The sequence below is a fragment of the Lipophrys pholis genome (assembly GCF_963383615.2).
Source record: "Lipophrys pholis genome assembly, contig: SCAFFOLD_69, whole genome shotgun sequence".
In the NCBI taxonomy this organism is placed as follows: Eukaryota; Metazoa; Chordata; class Actinopteri; order Blenniiformes; family Blenniidae; genus Lipophrys; species Lipophrys pholis.
Window position 1 is genome coordinate 5,001 of NW_028291865.1, and position 23,678 is coordinate 28,678.

At 43.3% G+C, this 23,678-nt stretch overlaps 1 protein-coding gene across 1 annotated transcript in view; it reads left to right on the forward strand.

Annotated features, from left to right (window-relative positions):
- Positions 1–23,163, forward strand: part of mylkb (myosin light chain kinase b) — a 25,592-nt gene extending 2,429 nt beyond the window's left edge. Inside the window, exons 6-16 of the mRNA XM_080494118.1 lie at positions 160–198; positions 7,262–7,352; positions 7,419–7,622; positions 15,553–15,770; positions 17,024–17,147; positions 17,436–17,588; positions 17,777–17,900; positions 19,120–19,210; positions 20,311–20,439; positions 22,042–22,154; positions 22,681–23,163. Coding sequence (XP_080350244.1) covers positions 160–198; positions 7,262–7,352; positions 7,419–7,622; positions 15,553–15,770; positions 17,024–17,147; positions 17,436–17,588; positions 17,777–17,900; positions 19,120–19,210; positions 20,311–20,439; positions 22,042–22,154; positions 22,681–22,815 — 1,421 coding nt within the window. The 3' untranslated portion in view covers positions 22,816–23,163. The remainder of the gene's footprint in view (positions 1–159; positions 199–7,261; positions 7,353–7,418; positions 7,623–15,552; positions 15,771–17,023; positions 17,148–17,435; positions 17,589–17,776; positions 17,901–19,119; positions 19,211–20,310; positions 20,440–22,041; positions 22,155–22,680) is intronic.
- The last annotated feature ends 515 nt before the right edge of the window (positions 23,164–23,678 follow it).

The window sequence follows — 23,678 nt, forward strand, 5'->3', positions numbered from 1 at the left end:
ACTGGTTGAACTGGTTAAACTAGTTAAACTAGTTACGCTAGTTAGACTAGTTGAACTGGTTCAATCATCTGGTTGGTTTGTTTGTGGCGTTTACTAAATCAAAGGAAACTGAAAGTTAACCAGCATGAAGTAACTAAACTAACCCTGTTAATCTGACAGAGAATCGGGACGATGCCGAGGCAGAGGAGGAGGACGAAGGTAGGACACACAACTACACACTTTACACAACATCTACACACTTTACACAACATGTACACACTTTACACATCTACACACTTTACACAACATCTACACACTTTACACAACATCTACACACTTTACACATCTACACACTTCACACATCTACACACTTTACACAACATGTACACACTTTACACATCTACACACTTTACACACTTTACACAACATGTACACACTTTACACATCTACACACTTTACACATGTACACACTTTACACAACATGTACACACTTTACACATGTACACACTTTACACAACATGTACACACTTTACACAACATGTACACACTTTACACATCTACACACTTTACACATCTACACACTTTACACAACATCTACACACTTTACACAACATCTACACACTTCACATAACATCTACACACTTTACACATCTACACACTTTACACATGTACACACTTTACGCACTTTACACAACATGTACAGACTTTACACATCTACACACTTTACACAACATCTACACACTTTACATAACATGTACACACTTTACACATGTACACACTTTACGCACTTTACACAACATCTACATACTTTACACACTTTACACATCTACACACTTTACGCACTTTACACAACATCTACACACTTTACACACTTTACACAACATGTACACACTTTACACATCTACACACTTTACACAACATGTACACACTTTACACATATACACACTTTACACAACATATACACACTTTACACAACATGTACACACTTTACACATCTACACACTTTACACAACATCTACACACTTTACACAACATGTACACACTTCACATAACATCTACACACTTTACACATCTACACACTTTACACATGTACACACTTTACGCACTTTACACAACATGTACAGACTTTACACATCTACACACTTTACACATGTACAAACTTTACATAACATGTACACACTTTACACATGTACACACTTTACGCACTTTACACAACATCTACACACTTTACACACTTTACACATCTACACACTACGCACTTTACACAACATCTACACACTTTACACACTTTACACAACATGTACACACTTTACACATCTACACACTTTACACATGTACACACTTTACATAACATGTACACACTTTACACATGTACACACTTTACGCACTTTACACAACATCTACACACTTTACACACTTTACACATCTACACACTTTACACATGTACACACTTTACATAACATCTACACAATTTACACATCTACACACTTTACACAACCTGTACACACTTTACATAACATCTAAACACTTTACACAACATGTACACACTTTACACATCTACACACTTTACACTTGTACACACTTTACACAACATGTACAGACTTTACACATCTACACACTTTACACATCTACACACTTTACACACTTTACACAACATGTACACACTTTACACATCTACACACTTTACACACTTTACACACTTTACACAACATGTACTCACTTTACACATCTACACACTTTACACATCTACACACTTTACACAACATCTACACACTTTACACAACATGTACACACTTTACACATGTACACACTTTACACATGTACACACTTTACATAACATCTACACAATTTACACATCTACACACTTTACACAACCTGTACACACTTTACATAACATCTACACACTTTACACAACATGTACACACTTTACACATCTACACACTTTACACATGTACACACTTTACACAACATGTACAGACTTTACACATCTACACACTTTACACATCTACACACTTTACACACTTTACACAACATGTACACACTTTACACATCTACACACTTTACACATCTACACACTTTACACAACATCTACACACTTTACACAACATGTACAGACTTTACACATCTACACACTTTACACACTTTACACACTGTACACACTTTACACAACATGTACACACTTTACACATCTACACACTTTACACATCTACACACTTTACACAACATGTACACACTTTACACATCTACACACTTTACACATCTACACACTTTACACAACATGTACACACTTTACACAACATGTACAGACTTTACACATCTACACACTTTACACACTTTACACACTTTACACAACATGTACTCACTTTACACATCTACACACTTTACACATGTACACACTTTACACATCTACACACTTTACACAACATCTACACACTTTACACATGTACACACTTTACACATCTACACACTTTACACAACATCTACACACTTTACACAACATGTACACACTTTACACATCTACACACTTTACACAACATGTACACACTTTACATAACATCTACACACTTTACACAACATGTACACACTTTACACATCTACACACTTTACACAACATGTACACACTTTACACAACATGTACAGACTTTACACATCTACACACTTTACACATGTACACACTTTACACATGTACACACTTTACACATCTACACACTTTACACAACATGTACACACTTTACATAACCTCTACACACTTTACACAACATGTACACACTTTACACATCTACACACTTTACACAACATGTACACACTTTACACAACATGTACAGACTTTACACATCTACACACTTTACACATCTACACACTTTACACAACATCTACACACTTTACACATCTACACACTTTACACAACATGTACACACTTTACACATCTACACACTTTACACAACATGTACACACTTTACACAACATGTACACACTTTACACAACATGTACACACTTTACACATCTACACACTTTACACAACATGTACACACTTTACACAACATGTACAGACTTTACACATCTACACACTTTACACATGTACACACTTTACACATGTACACACTTTACACATCTACACACTTTACACAACATGTACACACTTTACATAACCTCTACACACTTTACACAACATGTACACACTTTACACATCTACACACTTTACACAACATGTACACACTTTACACAACATGTACAGACTTTACACATCTACACACTTTACACATCTACACACTTTACACAACATCTACACACTTTACACATCTACACACTTTACACAACATGTACACACTTTACACATCTACACACTTTACACAACATGTACACACTTTACACAACATGTACACACTTTACACAACATGTACACACTTTACACAACATGTACACACTTTACACATCTACACACTTTACACATCTACACACTTTACACAACATGTACACACTTTACACATCTACACACTTTACACAACATGTACACACTTTACACAACATGTACAGACTTTACACATCTACACACTTTACACACTTTACACACTTTACACAACATGTACTCACTTTACACATCTACACACTTTACACATGTACACACTTTACACATCTACACACTTTACACAACATCTACACACTTTACACATGTACACACTTTACACATCTACACACTTTACACAACATCTACACACTTTACACAACATGTACACACTTTACACATCTACACACTTTACACAACATGTACACACTTTACATAACATCTACACACTTTACACAACATGTACACACTTTACACATCTACACACTTTACACAACATGTACACACTTTACACAACATGTACAGACTTTACACATCTACACACTTTACACATCTACACACTTTACACATCTACACACTTTACACATCTACACACTTTACACAACATGTACACACTTTACATAACCTCTACACACTTTACACAACATGTACACACTTTACACATCTACACACTTTACACAACATGTACAGACTTTACACATCTACACACTTTACACATCTACACACTTTACACAACATCTACACACTTTACACATCTACACACTTTACACAACATGTACACACTTTACACATCTACACACTTTACACAACATGTACACACTTTACACAACATGTACACACTTTACACAACATGTACACACTTTACACAACATGTACAGACTTTACACATCCATACACTTTACACATATACACACTTTACACACTTTACACAACATGTACACACTTTACACATCTACACACTTTACACATCTACACACTTTATGCACTTTACACAACATCTACACACTTTACACACTTTACACAACATGTAAACACTTTACACAACATGTACAGACTTTACACAACATATACACACTTTACACAACATCTACACACTTTACACAACATGTACACACTTCACATAACATCTACACACTTTACACATCTACACACTTTACACATGTACACACTTTACGCACTTTACACAACATGTACAGACCTTACACATCTACACACTTTACACATGTACACACTTTACATAACATGTACACACTTTACACATGTACACACTTTACGCACTTTACACAACATCTACACACTTTACACACTTTACACATCTACACACTTTACACACTTTACACACTTTACACACTTTACACATCTACACACTTTACACATGTACACACTTTACACATGTACACACTTTACGCACTTTACACAACATCTACACACTTTACACACTTTACACATCTACACACTTTACGCACTTTACACACTTTACACATCTACACACTTTACACATGTACATACTTTACACATGTACACACTTTACACAACATGTACACACTTTACACATCTACACACTTTACGCACTTTACACAACATCTACACACTTTACACACTTTACACACTTTACACAACATGTACACACTTTACACATCTACACAATTTACACATCTACACACTTTACACAACCTGTACACACTTTACATAACATCTACACACTTTACACAACATGTACACACTTTACGCACTTTACACAACATCTACACACTTTACACACTTTACACACTTTACACAACATGTACACACTTTACACATCTACACAATTTACACATCTACACACTTTACACAACCTGTACACACTTTACATAACATCTACACACTTTACACAACATGTACACACTTTACACATCTACACACTTTACACAACATGTACAGACTTTACACATCTACACACTTTACACATCTACACACTTTACACACTTTACACAACATGTACACACTTTACACATCTACACACTTTACACATCTACACACTTTACACAACATGTACACACTTTACACAACATGTACAGACTTTACACATCTACACACTTTACACATCTACACACTTTACACACTTTACACAACATCTACACACTTTACACAACATGTACAGACTTTACACATCTACACACTTTACACACTTTACACACTGTACACACTTTACACAACATGTACACACTTTACACATCTACACACTTTACACATGTACACACTTTACACATCTACACACTTTACACAACATGTACACACTTTACACATCTACACACTTTACACATGTACACACTTTACACAACATGTACACACTTTACACACTTTACACAACATGTACTCACTTTACACATCTACACACTTTACACATGTACACACTTTACACATCTACACACTTTACACAACATCTACACACTTTACACAACATGTACACACTTTACACAACATGTACAGACTTTACACATCTACACACTTTACACATGTACACACTTTACACATCTACACACTTTACACAACATGTACACACTTTACACATCTACACACTTTACACATGTACACACTTTACACAACATGTACACACTTTACACATCTACACACTTTACACATGTACACACTTTACACATCTACACACTTTACACAACATGTACACACTTTACACATCTACACACTTTACACATGTACACACTTTACACAACATGTACACACTTTACACATCTACACACTTTACACAACATGTACACACTTTACACACTTTACACACTTTACACAACATGTACTCACTTTACACATCTACACACTTTACACATGTACACACTTTACACATCTACACACTTTACACAACATCTACACACTTTACACAACATGTACACACTTTACACATCTACACACTTTACACAACATGTACACACTTTACATAACATCTACACACTTTACACAACATGTACACACTTTACACATCTACACACTTTACACAACATGTACACACTTTACACAACATGTACAGACTTTACACATCTACACACTTTACACATGTACACACTTTACACATCTACACACTTTACACAACATGTACACACTTTACACAACATGTACACACTTTACACAACATGTACAGACTTTACACATCCATACACTTTACACATATACACACTTTACACACTTTACACAACATGTACACACTTTACACATCTACACACTTTACACATCTACACACTTTACACATGTACACACTTTACACAACATGTACACACTTTACACACTTTACACAACATGTACACACTTTACACATCTACACACTTTACACATGTACACACTTTACACAACATGTACACACTTTACACATCTACACACTTTACACAACATGTACACACTTTACACAACATGTACACACTTTACACATCTACACACTTTACACAACATGTACACACTTTACACAACATGTACACACTTTACACAACATGTACACACTTTATACAACCATTCAATTTAACATCTACTTGGACCTAAAAAGCCCAAACAACTAAAGACTTTACAACCTACAGAACCAGGCTAAAAGGATAACCTGCAGAACCAGACTTAGTGGAGAACCTGCAGAACCAGACTTAGAGGAGAACCTGCAAAACCAGACTCAGAGGAGAACCTGCAGAACCAGACTTAGTGGAGAACCTGCAGAACCAGACTTAGTGGAGAACCAGCAAAACCAGACTCAGGGGAGAACCTGCAGAACCAGGCTAAAAGGATAACCCGCAGAACCAGACTTGGAGGAGAACCGGCAAAACTAAAGTTAGAGGAGAACCTGCAGAAGCAGGCTGAGGTCACAGGACAGAAGCAGAGAAGAACAAACAGGAACCAATACAGAGCCTGGTTCTGCCAGCAGGTGGAGTTCCAGGCTGCAGGGTGTGACTCTGTTTGTTCCTGTCTCAGACCCGGACAAGGAGCCGGACTACCGAGACGTGACGGTCCGGACCGACGTCAAGGTGAAGGAGCTGTACGACGTGGAGGAGCGGCTGGGAACGTAAGCTCCGCCCATCATGCATCTGGGCCGGCGTGGGCGGAGCTGACGGCTGGTGTCCCTCCACAGGGGGAAGTTCGGCCAGGTGTTCAAGCTGGTGGAGAAGGCCACCAGGAAGGTGTGGGCGGGGAAGTTCATCAAGGCCTACTCCGCCAAGGAGAAGGAGAACGTCCGGCAGGAGATCGGCATCATGAACAGCCTCCATCACCCCAAGCTGGTGCAGTGCATCGACGCCTTCGAGGGGAAGTCCGACATCGTCATGGTGCTGGAGATGTAGGTGGAGGGGGGCGGGGTGGGGGATGTACTGCAGTCTCTGGATACTCTGGTAGTAGAATGATACTCTGGTAGTAGAGTGATACTGAGGTAGTAGAATGATACTGAGGACGTAGAATGATACTCTGGTAGTAGAATGATACTCTGGTAGTAAAATGATACTCTGGTAGTAGAGTGATACTGAGGTAGTAGAATGATACTGAGGACGTAGAATGATACTCTGGTAGTAGAATGATACTCTGGTAGTAGAATGATACTGAGGTAGTAGAATGATACTGAGGACGTAGAATGATACTCTGGTAGTAGAGTGATACTGAGGTAGTAGAATGATACTGAGGACGTAGAATGATACTCTGGTAGTAGAATGATACTCTGGTAGTAGAATGATACTGAGGTAGTAGAATGATACTGAGGACGTAGAATGATACTCTGGTAGTAGAGTGATACTGAGGTAGTAGAATGATACTCTGGTAGTAGAATGATACTCTGGTAGTAGAGTGATACTGAGGTAGTAGAATGATACTGAGGTAGTAGAATGCTACTCTGGTAGTAGAATGATACTGAGACAGTAGAATGATACTCTGGTAGTAGAATGATACTTTGGTAGTAGAGTGATACTCTGGTAGTAGAATGATACTCTGGTAGTAGAGTGATACTGAGGTAGTAGAATGATACTGAGGACGTAGAATGATACTCTGGTAGTAGAATGATACTCTGGTAGTAGAGTGATACTGAGACAGTAGAATGATACTCTGGTAGTAGAATGATACTTTGGTAGTAGAATGATACTCTGGTAGTAGAATGATACTGAGACAGTAGAATGATACTCTGGTAGTAGAATGATACTTTGGTAGTAGAATGATACTCTGGTAGTAGAATGATACTGAGATAGTAGAATGCTACTCTGGTAGTAGAATGATACTGAGATAGTAGAATGATACTCTGGTAGTAGAATGATACTTTGGTAGTAGAATGATACTCTGGTAGTAGAATGATACTGAGATAGTAGAATGATACTCTGGTAGTAGAATGATACTGACATAGTAGAATGATACTCTGGTAGTAGAATGATACTTTGGTAGTAGAATGATACTCTGGTAGTAGAATGATACTGAGATAGTAGAATGCTACTCTGGTAGTAGAATGATACTTTGGTAGTAGAATGATACTCTGGTAGTAGAATGATACTTTGGTAGTAGAATGATACTGAGATAGTAGAATGATACTCTGGTAGTAGAATGATACTTTGGTAGTAGAATGATACTGAGATAGTAGAATGATACTCTGGTAGTAGAATGATACTCTGGTAGTAGAATGATACTGACATAGTAGAATGATACTCTGGTAGTAGAATGCTACTCTGGTAGTAGAATGATACTGAGACAGTAGAATGATACTGAGATAGTAAAATGATACTCTGGTAGTAGAATGATACTTTGGTAGTAGAATGATACTCTGGTAGTAGAATGATACTTTGGTAGTAGAATGATACTGAGATAGTAGAATGATACTCTGGTAGTAGAATGATACTTTGGTAGTAGAATGATACTGAGATAGTAGAATAATACTCTGGTAGTAGAATTATACTGAGGTAGTAGAATGATACTCTGGTAGTAGAATGCTACTCTGGTAGTAGAATGATACTGAGGTAGTAGAATGATACTTTGGTAGTAGAATGATACTCTGGTAGTAGAATGATACTGAGATAGTAGAATGATACTCTGGTAGTAGAATGATACTCTGGTAGTAGAATGATACTCTCGTAGTAGAATGATACTCTGGTAGCAGAATGATACTGAGGACGTAGAATGATACTGAGATAGTAGAATGATACTCTGGTAGTAGTATGATATTGAGATAGTAGAATGATACTCTGGTAGTAGAATGATACTGAGGACGTAGAATAATACTCTGGTAGTAGAATGATACTCTGGTAGTAGAATGATACTCTGGTAGTAGAATGACACTGAGGACGTAGAATGATACTGAGGTAGTAGAATGATACTCTGGTAGTAGAATGATACTGAGGACGTAGAATAATACTCTGGTAGTAGAATGATACTCTGGTAGTAGAATGATACTGAGGACGTAGAATGATACTCTGGTAGTAGAATGATACTGAGATAGTGGAATTATACTCTGGTAGTAGAATGATACTGAGGATGTAGAATAATACTCTGGTAGTAGAATGATACTGAGGTAGTAGAATGATACTCTGGTAGTAGAATGATACTGAGATAGTGGAATTATACTCTGGTAGTAGAATGATTCTCTGGTAGTAGAATGATACTGAGGACGTAGAATAATACTCTGGTAGTAGAATGATACTGAGATAGTAGAATCATACTCTGGTAGTAGAATGATACTCTGGTAGTAGAATGATACTCTGGTAGTAGAATGATACTGAGATAGTAGAATGATACTCTGGTAGTAGAATGATACTTTGGTAGTAGAATGATACTCTGGTAGTAGAATGATACTGAGATAGTAGAATCATACTCTGGTAGTAGAATGATACTGAGATAGTAGAATGATACTCTGGCAGTAGAATGATACTGATGTAGTAGAATGATACTGAGGTAGTAGAATGATACTGAGATAGTAGAATGATACTCTGGTAGTAGAATGATACTGAGGTAGTAGAATGATACTGAGATAGTAGAATGATACTCTGGTAGTAGAATGATACTTTGGTAGTAGAATGATACTCTGGTAGTAGAATGATACTGAGATAGTAGAATGATACTCTGGTAGTAGAATGATACTTTGGTAGTAGAATGATACTGAGATAGTAGAATGATACTCTGGTAGTAGAATGATACTTTGGTAGTAGAATGATACTGAGATAGTAGAATAATACTCTGGAAGTAGAATGATACTCTGGTAGTAGAATGATATTGAGATAGTAGAATGATACTCTGGTAGTAGAATGATACTGAGGTAGTAGAATGATACTCTGGTAGTAGAATGATACTGAGATAGTAGAATGATACTCTGGTAGTAGAATGATACTGATGTAGTAGAATGATACTCAGGTAGTAGAATGATACTCTGGTAGTAGAATGATACTGACATAGTAGAATGATACTCTGGTAGTAGAATGATACTCTGGTAGTAGAATGATACTGAGGACGTAGAATGATACTCTGGTAGTAGAATGATACTCTGGTAGTAGAATGATACTGAGATAGTAGAATGATACTCTGGTAGTAGAATGATACTGAGATAGTAGAATGATACTCTGGTAGTAGAATGATACTCTGGTAGTAGAATGATACTGAGGTAGTAGAATGATACTCTGGTAGTAGAATGATACTGAGATAGTAGAATGATACTCTGGTAGTAGAATAATACTCTGGTAGTAGAATGATACTGAGGTAGTAGAATGATACTCTGGTAGTAGAATGATACTGAGATAGTAGAATGATACTCTGGTAGTAGAATGATACTCTGGTAGTAGAATGATACTGAGGTAGTAGAATGATACTCTGGTAGTAGAATGATACTGAGATAGTAGAATGATACTCTGGTAGTAGAATGATACTGACATAGTAGAATGATACTGAGGTAGTAGAATGATACTCTGGTAGTAGAATGATACTGAGGTAGTAGAATGATACTCTGGTAGTAGAATGATACTCTCGTAGTAGAATGATACTCTGGTAGTAGAATGATACTTTGGTAGTAGAATGATACTCTGGTAGTAGAATGATACTCTGGTAGTAGAATGATACTGAGGACGTAGAATAATACTCTGGTAGTAGAATGATACTCTGGTAGTAGAATGATACTCTGGTAGTAGAATGACACTGAGGACGTAGAATAATACTCTGGTAGTAGAATGATACTCTGGTAGTAGAATGATACTCTGGTAGTAGAATGATACTGAGGACGTAGAATAATACTCTGGTAGTAGAATGATACTCTGGTAGTAGAATGATACTCTGGTAGTAGAATGACACTGAGGACGTAGAATAATACTCTGGTAGTAGAATGATACTCTGGTAGTAGAATGACACTGAGGACGTAGAATAATTATCTGGTAGTAGAATTATACTGAGGTAGTAGAATGATACTGAGGTAGTAGAATGATACTCTGGTAGTAGAATGATACTGAGGTAGTAGAATGATACTCTGGTAGTAGAATGATACTGAGGACGTAGAATAATACTCTGGTAGTAGAATGATACTCTGGTAGTAGAATGATACTGAGGACGTAGAATAATTATCTGGTAGTAGAATTATACTGAGGTAGTAGAATGATACTCTGGTAGTAGAATGATTCTCTGGTAGTAGAATGATACTCTGGTAGTAGTATGATATTGAGATAGTAGAATGATACTGAGGTAGTAGAATGATACTCTGGTAGTAGAATGATACTGAGATAGTAGAATGATACTCTGGTAGTAGAATGATACTGACATAGTAGAATGATACTGAGGTAGTAGAATGATACTCTGGTAGTAGAATGATACTGAGGTAGTAGAATGATACTCTGGTAGTAGAATGATACTCTCGTAGTAGAATGATACTCTGGTAGTAGAATGATACTTTGGTAGTAGAATGATACTCTGGTAGTAGAATGATACTCTGGTAGTAGAATGATACTGAGGACGTAGACTAATACTCTGGTAGTAGAATGATACTCTGGTAGTAGAATGATACTCTGGTAGTAGAATGACACTGAGGACGTAGAATAATACTCTGGTAGTAGAATGATACTCTGGTAGTAGAATGATACTGAGGACGTAGAATAATTATCTGGTAGTAGAATTATACTGAGGTAGTAGAATGATACTGAGGTAGTAGAATGATACTCTGGTAGTAGAATGATACTGAGGTAGTAGAATGATACTCTGGTAGTAGAATGATACTGAGGACGTAGAATAATACTCTGGTAGTAGAATGATACTCTGGTAGTAGAATGATACTGAGGACGTAGAATAATTATCTGGTAGTAGAATTATACTGAGGTAGTAGAATGATACTCTGGTAGTAGAATGATTCTCTGGTAGTAGAATGATACTCTGGTAGTAGTATGATATTGAGATAGTAGAATGATACTCTGGTAGTAGAATGATACTGAGGACGTAGAATAATACTCTGGTAGTAGAATGATACTGAGATAGTAGAATGATACTGAAGTAGTAGAATGATACTGAGGTATTGAGGGGGTGAGGGAGTGAGGGGGTTGGGGGTGGAGTGAGGGGGTGAGGGGGTGAGGGGGTGGAGTGAGGGGGTGAGGGGGTTGGGGGTGGAGTGAGGGGGTGAGGGGGTGAGGGGGTTGGGGGTGGAGTGAGGGGGTGAGGGGGTGAGGGAGTGAGGGGGTTGGGTGAGGCGGTGAGGGGGTTGGGGGGTCCAGACAGAACATACAGAACCATCACTACATCTCAACAAGACTAAAGCACGTATTAAAATAAAAACAATAAAATAGAGAAAAGCCACGGACCTTCTTGGATCACATGACAAAACCTCGACCAATCACATCATCCACATGGTTTTCTGGTGTCGAGAACCAAATATATTCTTAGTCTCTTTTTCTAACCAGTTGTTCCTTAATATGACGAAGCACAACGGTTCTATAGAATACAGTCTCTACGTAGAGTCAGACTGTTCCAGAGCTCGGTTCTATAGAATACAGTCTCTACGTAGAGTCAGACTGTTCCAGAGCTCGGTTCTATAGAATACAGTCTCTACGTAGAGTTAGACTGTTCCAGAGCTCGGTTCTATAGAATACAGTCTCTACGTAGAGTTAGACTGTTCCAGAGCTCGGTTCTATAGAATACAGTCTCTACGTAGAGTCAGACTGTTCCAGAGCTCGGTTCTATAGAATACAGTCTCTACGTAGAGTTAGACTGTTCCAGAGCACGGTTCTAAAGAATACAGTCTCTACAGGAGGTGAAGTCGTCTGTCCTGTCCGCCCCTCTAGTGGAATGTGTATTTAAGCAGTAAATGAAAGTACCATAGAGAAATGTGTTGATAATTCTGTGAACGTATATTAATCTATTAGCAGAACTCTATGATTGGTCGTCAGCCAAGCAGTTCTACCACAGCAGGTCTACCACAGCAGGTCTACCACAGCAGTTCTACCACCGCAGTTCTACCACAGCAGTTCTACCACCGTAGTTCTACCACAGCAGTTCTACCACCGTAGTTCTACCACAGCAGGTCTACCACAGCAGGTCTACCACAGCAGGTCTACACAGCAGGTCTACCACAGCAGGTCTACCACAGCAGGTCTACCACAGCAGGTCTACACAGCAGGTCTACACAGCAGGTCTACACAGCAGGTCTATACAGCAGGTCTACCACAGCAGGTCTACACAGCAGGTCTACACAGCAGGTCTACCACAGCAGGTCTACACAGCAGGTCTATACAGCAGGTCTACCACAGCAGGTCTACCACAGCAGGTCTACACAGCAGGTCTACACAGCAGGTCTACCACAGCAGGTCTACACAGCAGGTCTACCACAGCAGGTCTATACAGCAGGTCTACACAGCAGGTCTACCACAGCAGGTCTACACAGCAGGTCTATACAGCAGGTCTACCACAGCAGGTCTACACAGCAGGTCTACACAGCAGGTCTACCACAGCAGCACATACAACGGACCAGTACTCCACATAACATCCAACCAATGAAAACACCACCACCTTAGGGCAACAGCTCCACCCATTTGGACGGCAACTTTGTTGATGTGCTGAGACCATGGCAATGAGCAACCAGGCCAAAGTCCCAGACCCCCCACTGGTTTTACTTCCTGCAGAGTTTGTACTCCTATATTCCATTTCAGATTATGTGATCATTTATACTTCTCGTTGTTTTTCATATATTCAGAAGGAGTTTATTTGTTTTGATCCAGTTAAATCCTTTGCTGATGGACCAGACAGAACCTGGTGAAGCTGTGGACGTGGAGAGACGGCATAAGAAAGAGTAGAATCATCTGCAAACAGCCTTACTGAGTACATACAGCAAAGTATTAGTAAAAACTGAAACTACCAGAGGTCCGAGGCAGCGTCCCTGAGGGACTCCACAGTCCAGGGACGTCTCAGACACTTGATAGCAGAAGAAGTAGAACCATAAGTCAGAGGTTGGTGGAGGATCTCATGGAATGCAGTACTGGAGTCCAGTAATACTGCTCATCGATCATCTTCACCTGCTCAAATACAATCAGCTCCAACCACTGACGGAGAAAAGACCCAACGCTGAACGGAAGACTCGTCCAACCACAGACACTTGGTGTCTTTGGTAAAGGGATCATCTGTCCCTCCTTCCAAAGCTTTGGACACACTGATAGGACACCTGGATTCCTCAGACTACACACAGTATATTAATATGTACAAGGATTAAACTTTAGGTAGTTTATTTATACTGGTCGTCTTAGTTGATGGAAAATAAGTCAGATAGTTTAATAAAATGTAAAATCTATTTGAAGATCTGGTTCCATAAGTTGTTTTGTCATCATCAAGTAGACTCCATCAGACTATATGTCCAGAACACAGACACTCATGCATATACTGCAGTACTCCTGAAGCTCACGGGGCCAGTGACAGACCCTGTCCAGCCCTGATCAGTGACAGACCCTGTCCAGCCCTGATCAGTGACAGACCCTGTCCAGCCCTGATCAGTGACAGACCCTGTCCAGCCCTGATCAGTGACGGACTGTGGAGAACTTTGTGTCTGTGGCCAGGATCTCGGGTGGAGAACTTAGTATCTGTGGCCAGGATCTCGGGTGGAGAACTTTGTGTCTGTGGCCAGGATCTCGGGTGGAGAACTTAGTGTCTGTGGCCAGGATCTCGGGTGGAGAACTTTGTGTCTGTGGCCAGGATCTCGGGTGGAGAACTTTGTGTCTGTGGCCAGGATCTCGGGTGGAGAACTTAGTGTCTGTGGCCAGGATCTCGGGTGGAGAACTGTTTGTGTCTCTGGCTAGGATCTCGGGTGGAGAACTGTTTGAGCGGATCATTGATGAGGACTTCGAGCTGACGGAGCGAGAAGTGATCAAATACATGCTTCAGATCATCGATGGCGTCAGCTTCATCCACCAGCAGGGGATTGTCCACCTGGACCTCAAACCGGAGAACATCATGTGTGTCAATAAGACGGGCAGCAAGATCAAGCTCATTGACTTCGGCCTGGCCCGGAGACTAGGTAACCACTAACTAATCACTGACTAACCACTGACTAACCTCTGACTAACACTAACTAACCACTGACTGACCGCTGACCAACCACGGACTAATAAACGAACTAACCACTGAATAACCAGTAATTAACCACTGACTAACCACTAACCAACCACTAAAAAACCACTGACTAACCTCTGACAAACCACCGACTAATAAATTAACTAACCACTAACTAACCTCTGACTAACCACTAACTAACCACTGACTAATAAACTAACCAACCACTGACCAACTACTGAGTAACCACTGACCAACCACGAACTAACCTCTGACGAACCACTAACTAACCTCTGACGAACCACTAACTAACAATAAACAAACAACAAACAAACAGACTGACCACTGACTAACCTCTGATTAACCACTGACTAACCACTAACTAACCACTGACTAACTACTGACTAACCACTGACCAACCACTAACTAACCTCTGACTAACAACAAACTAAATACTAACAAGTGACTAACCTCTGAATAACCACTAACTAACATCTGATTACCCACTAACTAACAACAAAGAAAGAAAGAAAGAAACAAACTGACTAACCACTGACTAACCACTAACTAACCTCTGACTAACCTCTGACTAACCACTGACTACCTGCTGAATAACCACTAACTAACTACAAACTATCCACTAACTAACATCTGACTAATTAACCAGTAACTAACAACTGACTAAAATCTGACTCACCACTAACCACCGACTAACCACTAATTAACCAGTAACTAATCAGTAACTAACCACTGACTAACCATGAAACAACTGCTTACTAACTACTGAATAAACACTGAACAACCTCTGACCAACCAGGAACTAACCACAAACTAAATGCTAACTTCTGACTAACCTCTGACTAACCACAAACAACCCACTAACCTCTGACTACCCACTAACTAACCAGTAACTAACCACTAACTTCTGACTAACCGCCAATTAACTCGTAAGTAACCACTAAATAACCAGAATCTAACACTAACTAACCAGTAATAACCTCTGACTAACCACTGACTGCCTGCTGAATAACCACTAACTAACTACAAACTATCCACTAACTAACCTCTAACTAATGACTAACTAACTGGCTATAACCAGATGACTAGTTTTCTGTGCAGTGACTCTACAGTTGAGCTTTATTTCAAATCAACAGCAGTAGAGAACTAGTTGAAGAACTAGTTGAAGAACTAGTAACCAGTTCACTGTGTTCCCAACAGAAAACGCCGGCACGCTGAAGGTTTTGTTTGGAACTCCAGAGTTTGTGGCTCCAGAAGTGATCAACTACGAAGCCATCAGTTACCCTACTGACATGTGGAGTATTGGAGTAATCTGTTACATCCTGTGAGTACACCTCCTGTAGTCTGAGTACACATATACTGTGATCGTTGTTGTTGTGTTCTCTTTGCCCCGTGTTTGTCCTGTCAGGTGGTTATGTGTTCTCTTTGCCCCGTGTTTGTCCTGTCAGGTGGTTCATGCGTTCTCTTTGCCCCGTGTTTGTCCTGTCAGGTGGTTCATGCGTTCTCTTTGCCCCGTGTTTGTCCTGTCAGGTGGTTCATGTGTTCTCTTTGCCCCGTGTTTGTCCTGTCAGGTGGTTCATGTGTTCTCTTTGCCCCGTGTTTGTCCTGTCAGGCTGAGCGGTCTGTCTCCCTTCATGGGGGACAACGATAACGAGACGCTGTCCAATGTCACGTCGGCCACCTGGGACTTTGAGGACGAAGCGTTTGATGAAATCTCAGAAACGGCTAAAGACTTTATCACCAACCTGCTGAAGAAGGACATGAAGTAAGGACTGGATGCTGCTCCTGCTGCTCCAGGCCCATCCCTGCTTCTGGTTCTGACCTAGTTCTGCAGTTTGTTCTGACCGAGTTCTGCAGTGTGTTCTGGCCTGGTTCTGCAGTGTGTTCTAGCCTGGTTCTGCAGTGTGTTCTGACCGAGTTCTGCAGTGTGTTCTGGCCTGTGTGTGTTGACAGGGCCCGGCTCACCTGTGCTCGGTGCCTGGAACACACGTGGCTGAAACAGGACACCAACACCATGAAGGCCAAGAAGCTCAGCAAAGAGCGAATGAAGAAGTACATCCTGAGGAGGAAGTGGCAGGTAAACAACTACACCTAGAACATTGCCTCCTGCTGCCGACCCTACCCCCTACCCTCTACTGTAGGGGCCCTGGATGGTGGGGGGGGGTTTAGATAAAGCAAAGCCATACCCCCTACACTCTACTGTAGGGGGCCTGGATGGGGGGGGGGGGGGGGGGGGGGGGGGGGTTTAGATAAAGCAAAGCAAACCACTTTCAGCTGGGGTTGGTCCCCTAACCCCAGGGTGGTGTCAAAAGTGGGCGTGACCCAGCTAATTAGCTAGTGATCTGTCACCCTAGCCCCCCCTTTAGGGCCCCCCTTTAGCCCCCCCCCCCAAATATCAGCTGAATTAAACACACTTTGTTAGCATGCTAACTAGCATGCTAGGCCAATACCTGCTATCTACCTCAAAATCACAGACGACACTTCCCAGGTGTCCTTAACGGCGGGGACGTCCACAAAGTCCCTCCTACCCCCTATGGACTTTACCTAAACCCCTGGATGATGTCACTGGGGTAAGGAAAGGTGTTAGGAGGCTTCCTAAAGGAGTTAGTGAAAGGTGTTAGGAAGCTTCCTAAAGGAGTTAGTAAAGGTGTTAGGAGGCTTCCTAAAGGAGTTAGGAAAGGTGTTAGGAGGCTTCCTAAAGGAGTTAGGAGGCTTCCTAAAGGAGTTAAGGAAAGGAGTTAGGAGGCTTCCTAAAGGAGTTAGTAAAGGTGTTAGGAAGCTTCCTAAAGGAGTTAGGAAAGGAGTTAGGAGGCTTCCTAAAGGAGTTAGTGAAAGGTGTTAGGGGGCTTCCTAAAGGAGTTAGTAAAGGTGTTAGGAGACTTCCTAAAGGAGTTAGGAAAGGTGTTAGGAGACTTCCTAAAGGAGTTAGGAAAGGTGTTAGGAGGCTTCCTAAAGGAGTTAGTAAAGGTGTTAGGAGACTTCCTAAAGGAGTTAGGAAAGGTGTTAGGAGGCTTCCTAAAGGAGTTAGGAAAGGTGTTAGGAGGCTTCCTAAAGGAGTTAGTGAAAGGAGTTAGGAGACTTCCTAAAGGAGTTAGTGAAAGGAGTTAGGAGACTTCCTAAAGGAGTTAATAAAGGTGTTAGGAGGCTTCCTAAAGGAGTTAGTGAAAGGAGTTAGGAGACTTCCTAAAGGAGTTAGTGAAAGGAGTTAGGAGACTTCCTAAAGGAGTTAGTAAAGGTGTTAGGAGGCTTCCTAAAGGAGTTAGTAAAGGTGTCCCCCCCCGTCCTCTCTCCTCCAGAAGACCGGCCACGCTGTCCGAGCCATCGGTCGACTCTCCTCTATGGCCATGATGGCTGGAGTCAGTGCCAAGAAGGGCTCACCTACTGAAGGTACACAACACAACACACACAACACACACAACACAACACGACACAACACGACACACACAACACACACAACACAACACGACACAACACGACACACACAACACACACAACACACACAACACACACGACACAACACGACACACACAACACACACAACACAACACGACACAACACGACACACACAACACACACAACACACACAACACACACGACACAACACGACACACACAATACACACGACACACACGACACACACGACACAACACGACACAACACGACACAACACGACACAACACGACACACACAACACACACAACACACACGACACAACACGACACAACACGACACAACACGACACAACACGACACACACAACACAACACAACACACACAACACAACACGACACAACACGACACAACACAACACAACACACACAACACACACAACACAACACGACACAACACGACACAACACGACACACACAACACACACAACACACACGACACAACACGACACAACACGACACAACACGACACAACAAGACACACACAACACAACACACACAACACGACACAACACGACACAACACGACACAACACGACACAACACAACACACACAACACACACAACACACACGACACAACACGACACAACACGACACACACAACACACACAACACACACAACACACACAACACACACGACACAACACGACACAACACGACACAACACGACACAACACGACACAACACAACACACACAACACAACACGACACAACACGACACAACACGACACAACACACACAACACACACAACACGACACAACACGACACACACAACACACACAACACGACAAACGACACGACACAAAACGACACACAAAACAACACACACGACACGACACTACACACACAACACGACACAGTACGACACAGTACGACACGATACACACGACACAAACAACCCAGCACTCACGACACACCAAAAAGAGCAAACATTGACTGTGCAAAACCTTTTGAGGTGTTTTGAGGTCCATTTCCTGTGTGTGTGTGTGTGTGTGTGTGTGTGTGTGTGTGTGTGTGTGTGTGTGTGTGTGTGTCCAGAGGATAACCAATTCCTGGAGGTTCTGGAGTACGAGCAGCGGGCGGAGTGTAAACCGACCTTCACCTCGGTCATCAGAGACGTGGAGGTGGTGGAGGGCAGCGCTGCACGCTTCGACTGCAAGATCGAAGGTGGGAGAACCACAACAGAACTGGTTCTGGATCTGCTCTAGAACCACCACCTCTCTCTGTTCATGTGTTCTGTTCTGCTCCTGTTATCAGTAGAACATCAGTCGAAGCTCTGGGTTCTGCTGGATAGTTTCGGATAGTTAGTTTCGTTGGAACCTGAAAGAACCCCAGGAACCAAGCGGAGCACTGGTTCACCAGCACAGTCTGTGGACCTTAAATCCATTGGAATCATCTAGTCACAGCAAACAATCAGTCGGAAATCAGAATAAAAGTGACAATTCTTTTTACCAATCAAGAACCCAAAACCCCAGGCTGGGGTAATTAAATCAGAACTACCCCTGGTTCCTTTGAAAAATAGACTCGTTCTCAAACGAGTGAAAGAAAATCCATGGAATACCTCGTTACCCAGAGTCAGAAAGTTGTGGGGGCAAACTGATGGTTCCTCTGGAGCAGGGGCAGGGGCAGGGGCAGGGAGCAGGGGCAGGGGCAGGGGCCAGGGAGCAGGGGCCAGGGAGCAGGGGCCAGGGAGCAGGGGCCAGGGGGCAGGAGGCAGGGGCCAGGGAGCAGGGGGCAGGGGGCAGGGAGCAGGGGGCAGGGGCAGGAGGCAGGGCCCAGGGGGCAGGGAGGAGGGCCAGGGGCCAGGGAGCAGGGGCCAGGGAGCAGGGGCCAGGGGGCAGGAGGCAGGGGCCAGGGGGCAGGAGGCAGGGGCCAGGGAGCAGGGGGCAGGGAGCAGGGGGCAGGGAGCAGGGGCAGGAGGCAGGGAGCAGGGGCCAGGGAGCAGGGGCAGGAGGCAGGGAGCAGGGGCCAGGGGGCAGGGGGCAGGGGGCAGGGGGCAGGGAGCAGGGGCCAGGGGGCAGGAGGCAGGGGCCAGGGAGCAGGGGGCAGGGGGCAGGGGGCAGGGAGCAGGGGGCAGGGGCAGGAGGCAGGGCCCAGGGGGCAGGGAGGAGGGCCAGGGGCCAGGGGCCAGGGAGCAGGGGCCAGGGAGCAGGGGCCAGGGGGCAGGAGGCAGGGGCCAGGGGGCAGGAGGCAGGGGCCAGGGAGCAGGGGGCAGGGAGCAGGGGGCAGGGAGCAGGGGCAGGAGGCAGGGCCCAGGGGGCAGGGAGGAGGGCCAGGGGCCAGGGGCCAGGGAGCAGGGGCCAGGGAGCAGGGGCAGGAGGCAGGGGCCAGGGAGCAGGGGCCAGGGAGCAGGGGCAGGAGGCAGGGGCCAGGGGCCAGGGGCCAGGGGCCAGGGGCCAGGGGCTAGGGGCCAGGGAGCAGGGGCCAGGGAGCAGGGGCAGGAGGCAGGGGCCAGGGGCCAGGGGGCAGGGAGGAGGGCCAGGGGCCAGGGGCAGGGAGGAGGGGCAGGGGCCAGGGGGCTTGGCTGGTGGTGCCAGAGGAACTCTGAGCATCCTGGTGGTGTTTAGCTGGTTTGGGTGGAGCAGTTCCTGTGCGGTGGAGCGCTGGGCTGACGCTCCAGTTCAGAACTCCTCCAAACTTTCTCTAACACAGAGAACTTCCTAGAAGGTTCTAGAATCAGCAGACTGAAGGTTCTAGAAGTTCCTAGAAGGTTCTAGAAGTTCCTAAAAGGTTCTAGAAGCAGCAGTAACGAGCCTGTTGGTTCTGCAGGTTTTCCAGACCCGGAGGTGGTTTGGTACAAAGACGATCAGCCCATCAAGGAGACGCGACACTTTCAGATCGACTACGATGAAGAAGGAAACTGCAGCCTCGTCATCTCAGAGGTGAATCTTCATCATCCTCACTGACTGACCCTTCATCCTCCTCACTGACTGACCTTTCATCATCCTCACTGACTGACCCTTCATCATCCTCACTGACTGACCCTTCATCCTCCTCACTGACTGACCCTTCATCCTCCTCACTGACTGACCCTTCCTCACTAACTGACCCTTCATCATCCTCACTGACTGACCCTTCATCCTCCTCACTGACTGACCCTTCCTCACTAACTGACCCTTCATCATCCTCACTGACTGACCCTTCATCATCCTCACTGACTGACCCTTCCTCACTAACTGACCCTTCATCATCCTCACTGACTGACCCTTCATCCTCCTTACTGACTGACCCTTCATCCTCCTCACTGACTGACCCTTCATCATCCTCACTGACTGACCCTTCCTCACTAACTGACCCTTCATCATCCTCACTGACTGACCCTTCATCCTCCTCACTGACTGACCCTTCATCCTCCTCACTGACTGACCCTTCATCATCCTCACTGACTGAGGGTTTGTTGTCTTCCAGGTGTCGGGTGACGATGATGCAAAGTACCTGGTGAAGGCGGTGAACAGCCTGGGGGAGGCGACCTGCACCGCGGAGCTGCTGGTGGAGGTGATGGCTGGAGAAGAGGAGGAGGAGGAAGAGGAGGAGGAGGAGTGAAGACCAGACTGTGTGGTCCACCTCGGGTGGGGGGGGGGTGAGGAGTCTCTGCCTCCACCTGTCAGACCTGAGCAGGAAAAGGAATAACCCACCAATCTTAAGCCCTGATTGGTTGTGTGCGTGGGCGGAGCTTAACCTGGTAGCTGTTCCATCAGCTCGATGGGAACTCTTCCACTATTGCATAAGAACTTTTATTTATTCATCCAACAAATAGAAAGTGTCTGAAAGTCAATTTAATATCTTTAATCACCTGACCTGAGGGTTAAGCTCCGCCCATAACAGAAGCCCCGCCCCTCGGGCGGATCGTATTCCAGTGCTCTTATAAACCGTGACTTTGTGTGTTTTTCAGTCGTCACTCACTTTAAAACACTTGTTCTTGAGGTTTTCTGAGTTGTTGTGTTGTTGTGACATTTTGTTGTTGTAACGTTGTGACGTCGTGACGCTGTGACGTCGTGACGCTGTGACGTTGTGACGTTGTGACGTTGTGACGTTGTGACGTTGTGACGCTGTGACATTGTGACGTTGTGACGTTGTGACGCTGTGACGTTGTGACGCTGTGACATTGTGACGTTGTGACGTTGTGACGCTGTGACGTCGTGACGTTGTGACGCTGTGACGTCGTGACGCTGTGACGTTGTGACGTCGTGACGCTGTGACGTCGTGACGTTGTGACGTCGTGACGTTGTGACGCTGTGACGTTGTGACGTTGTGACGTTGTGACGTTGTGACGTTGTGACGTCGTGACGTCGTGACGTCGTGACGCCGTGACGTTGTGACGTTGTGACGTTGTAACGTTGTGACGTTGTGACGTTGTGACGTTGTGACGTTGTGACGTCGTGACGTCGTGACGCCGTGACGTTGTG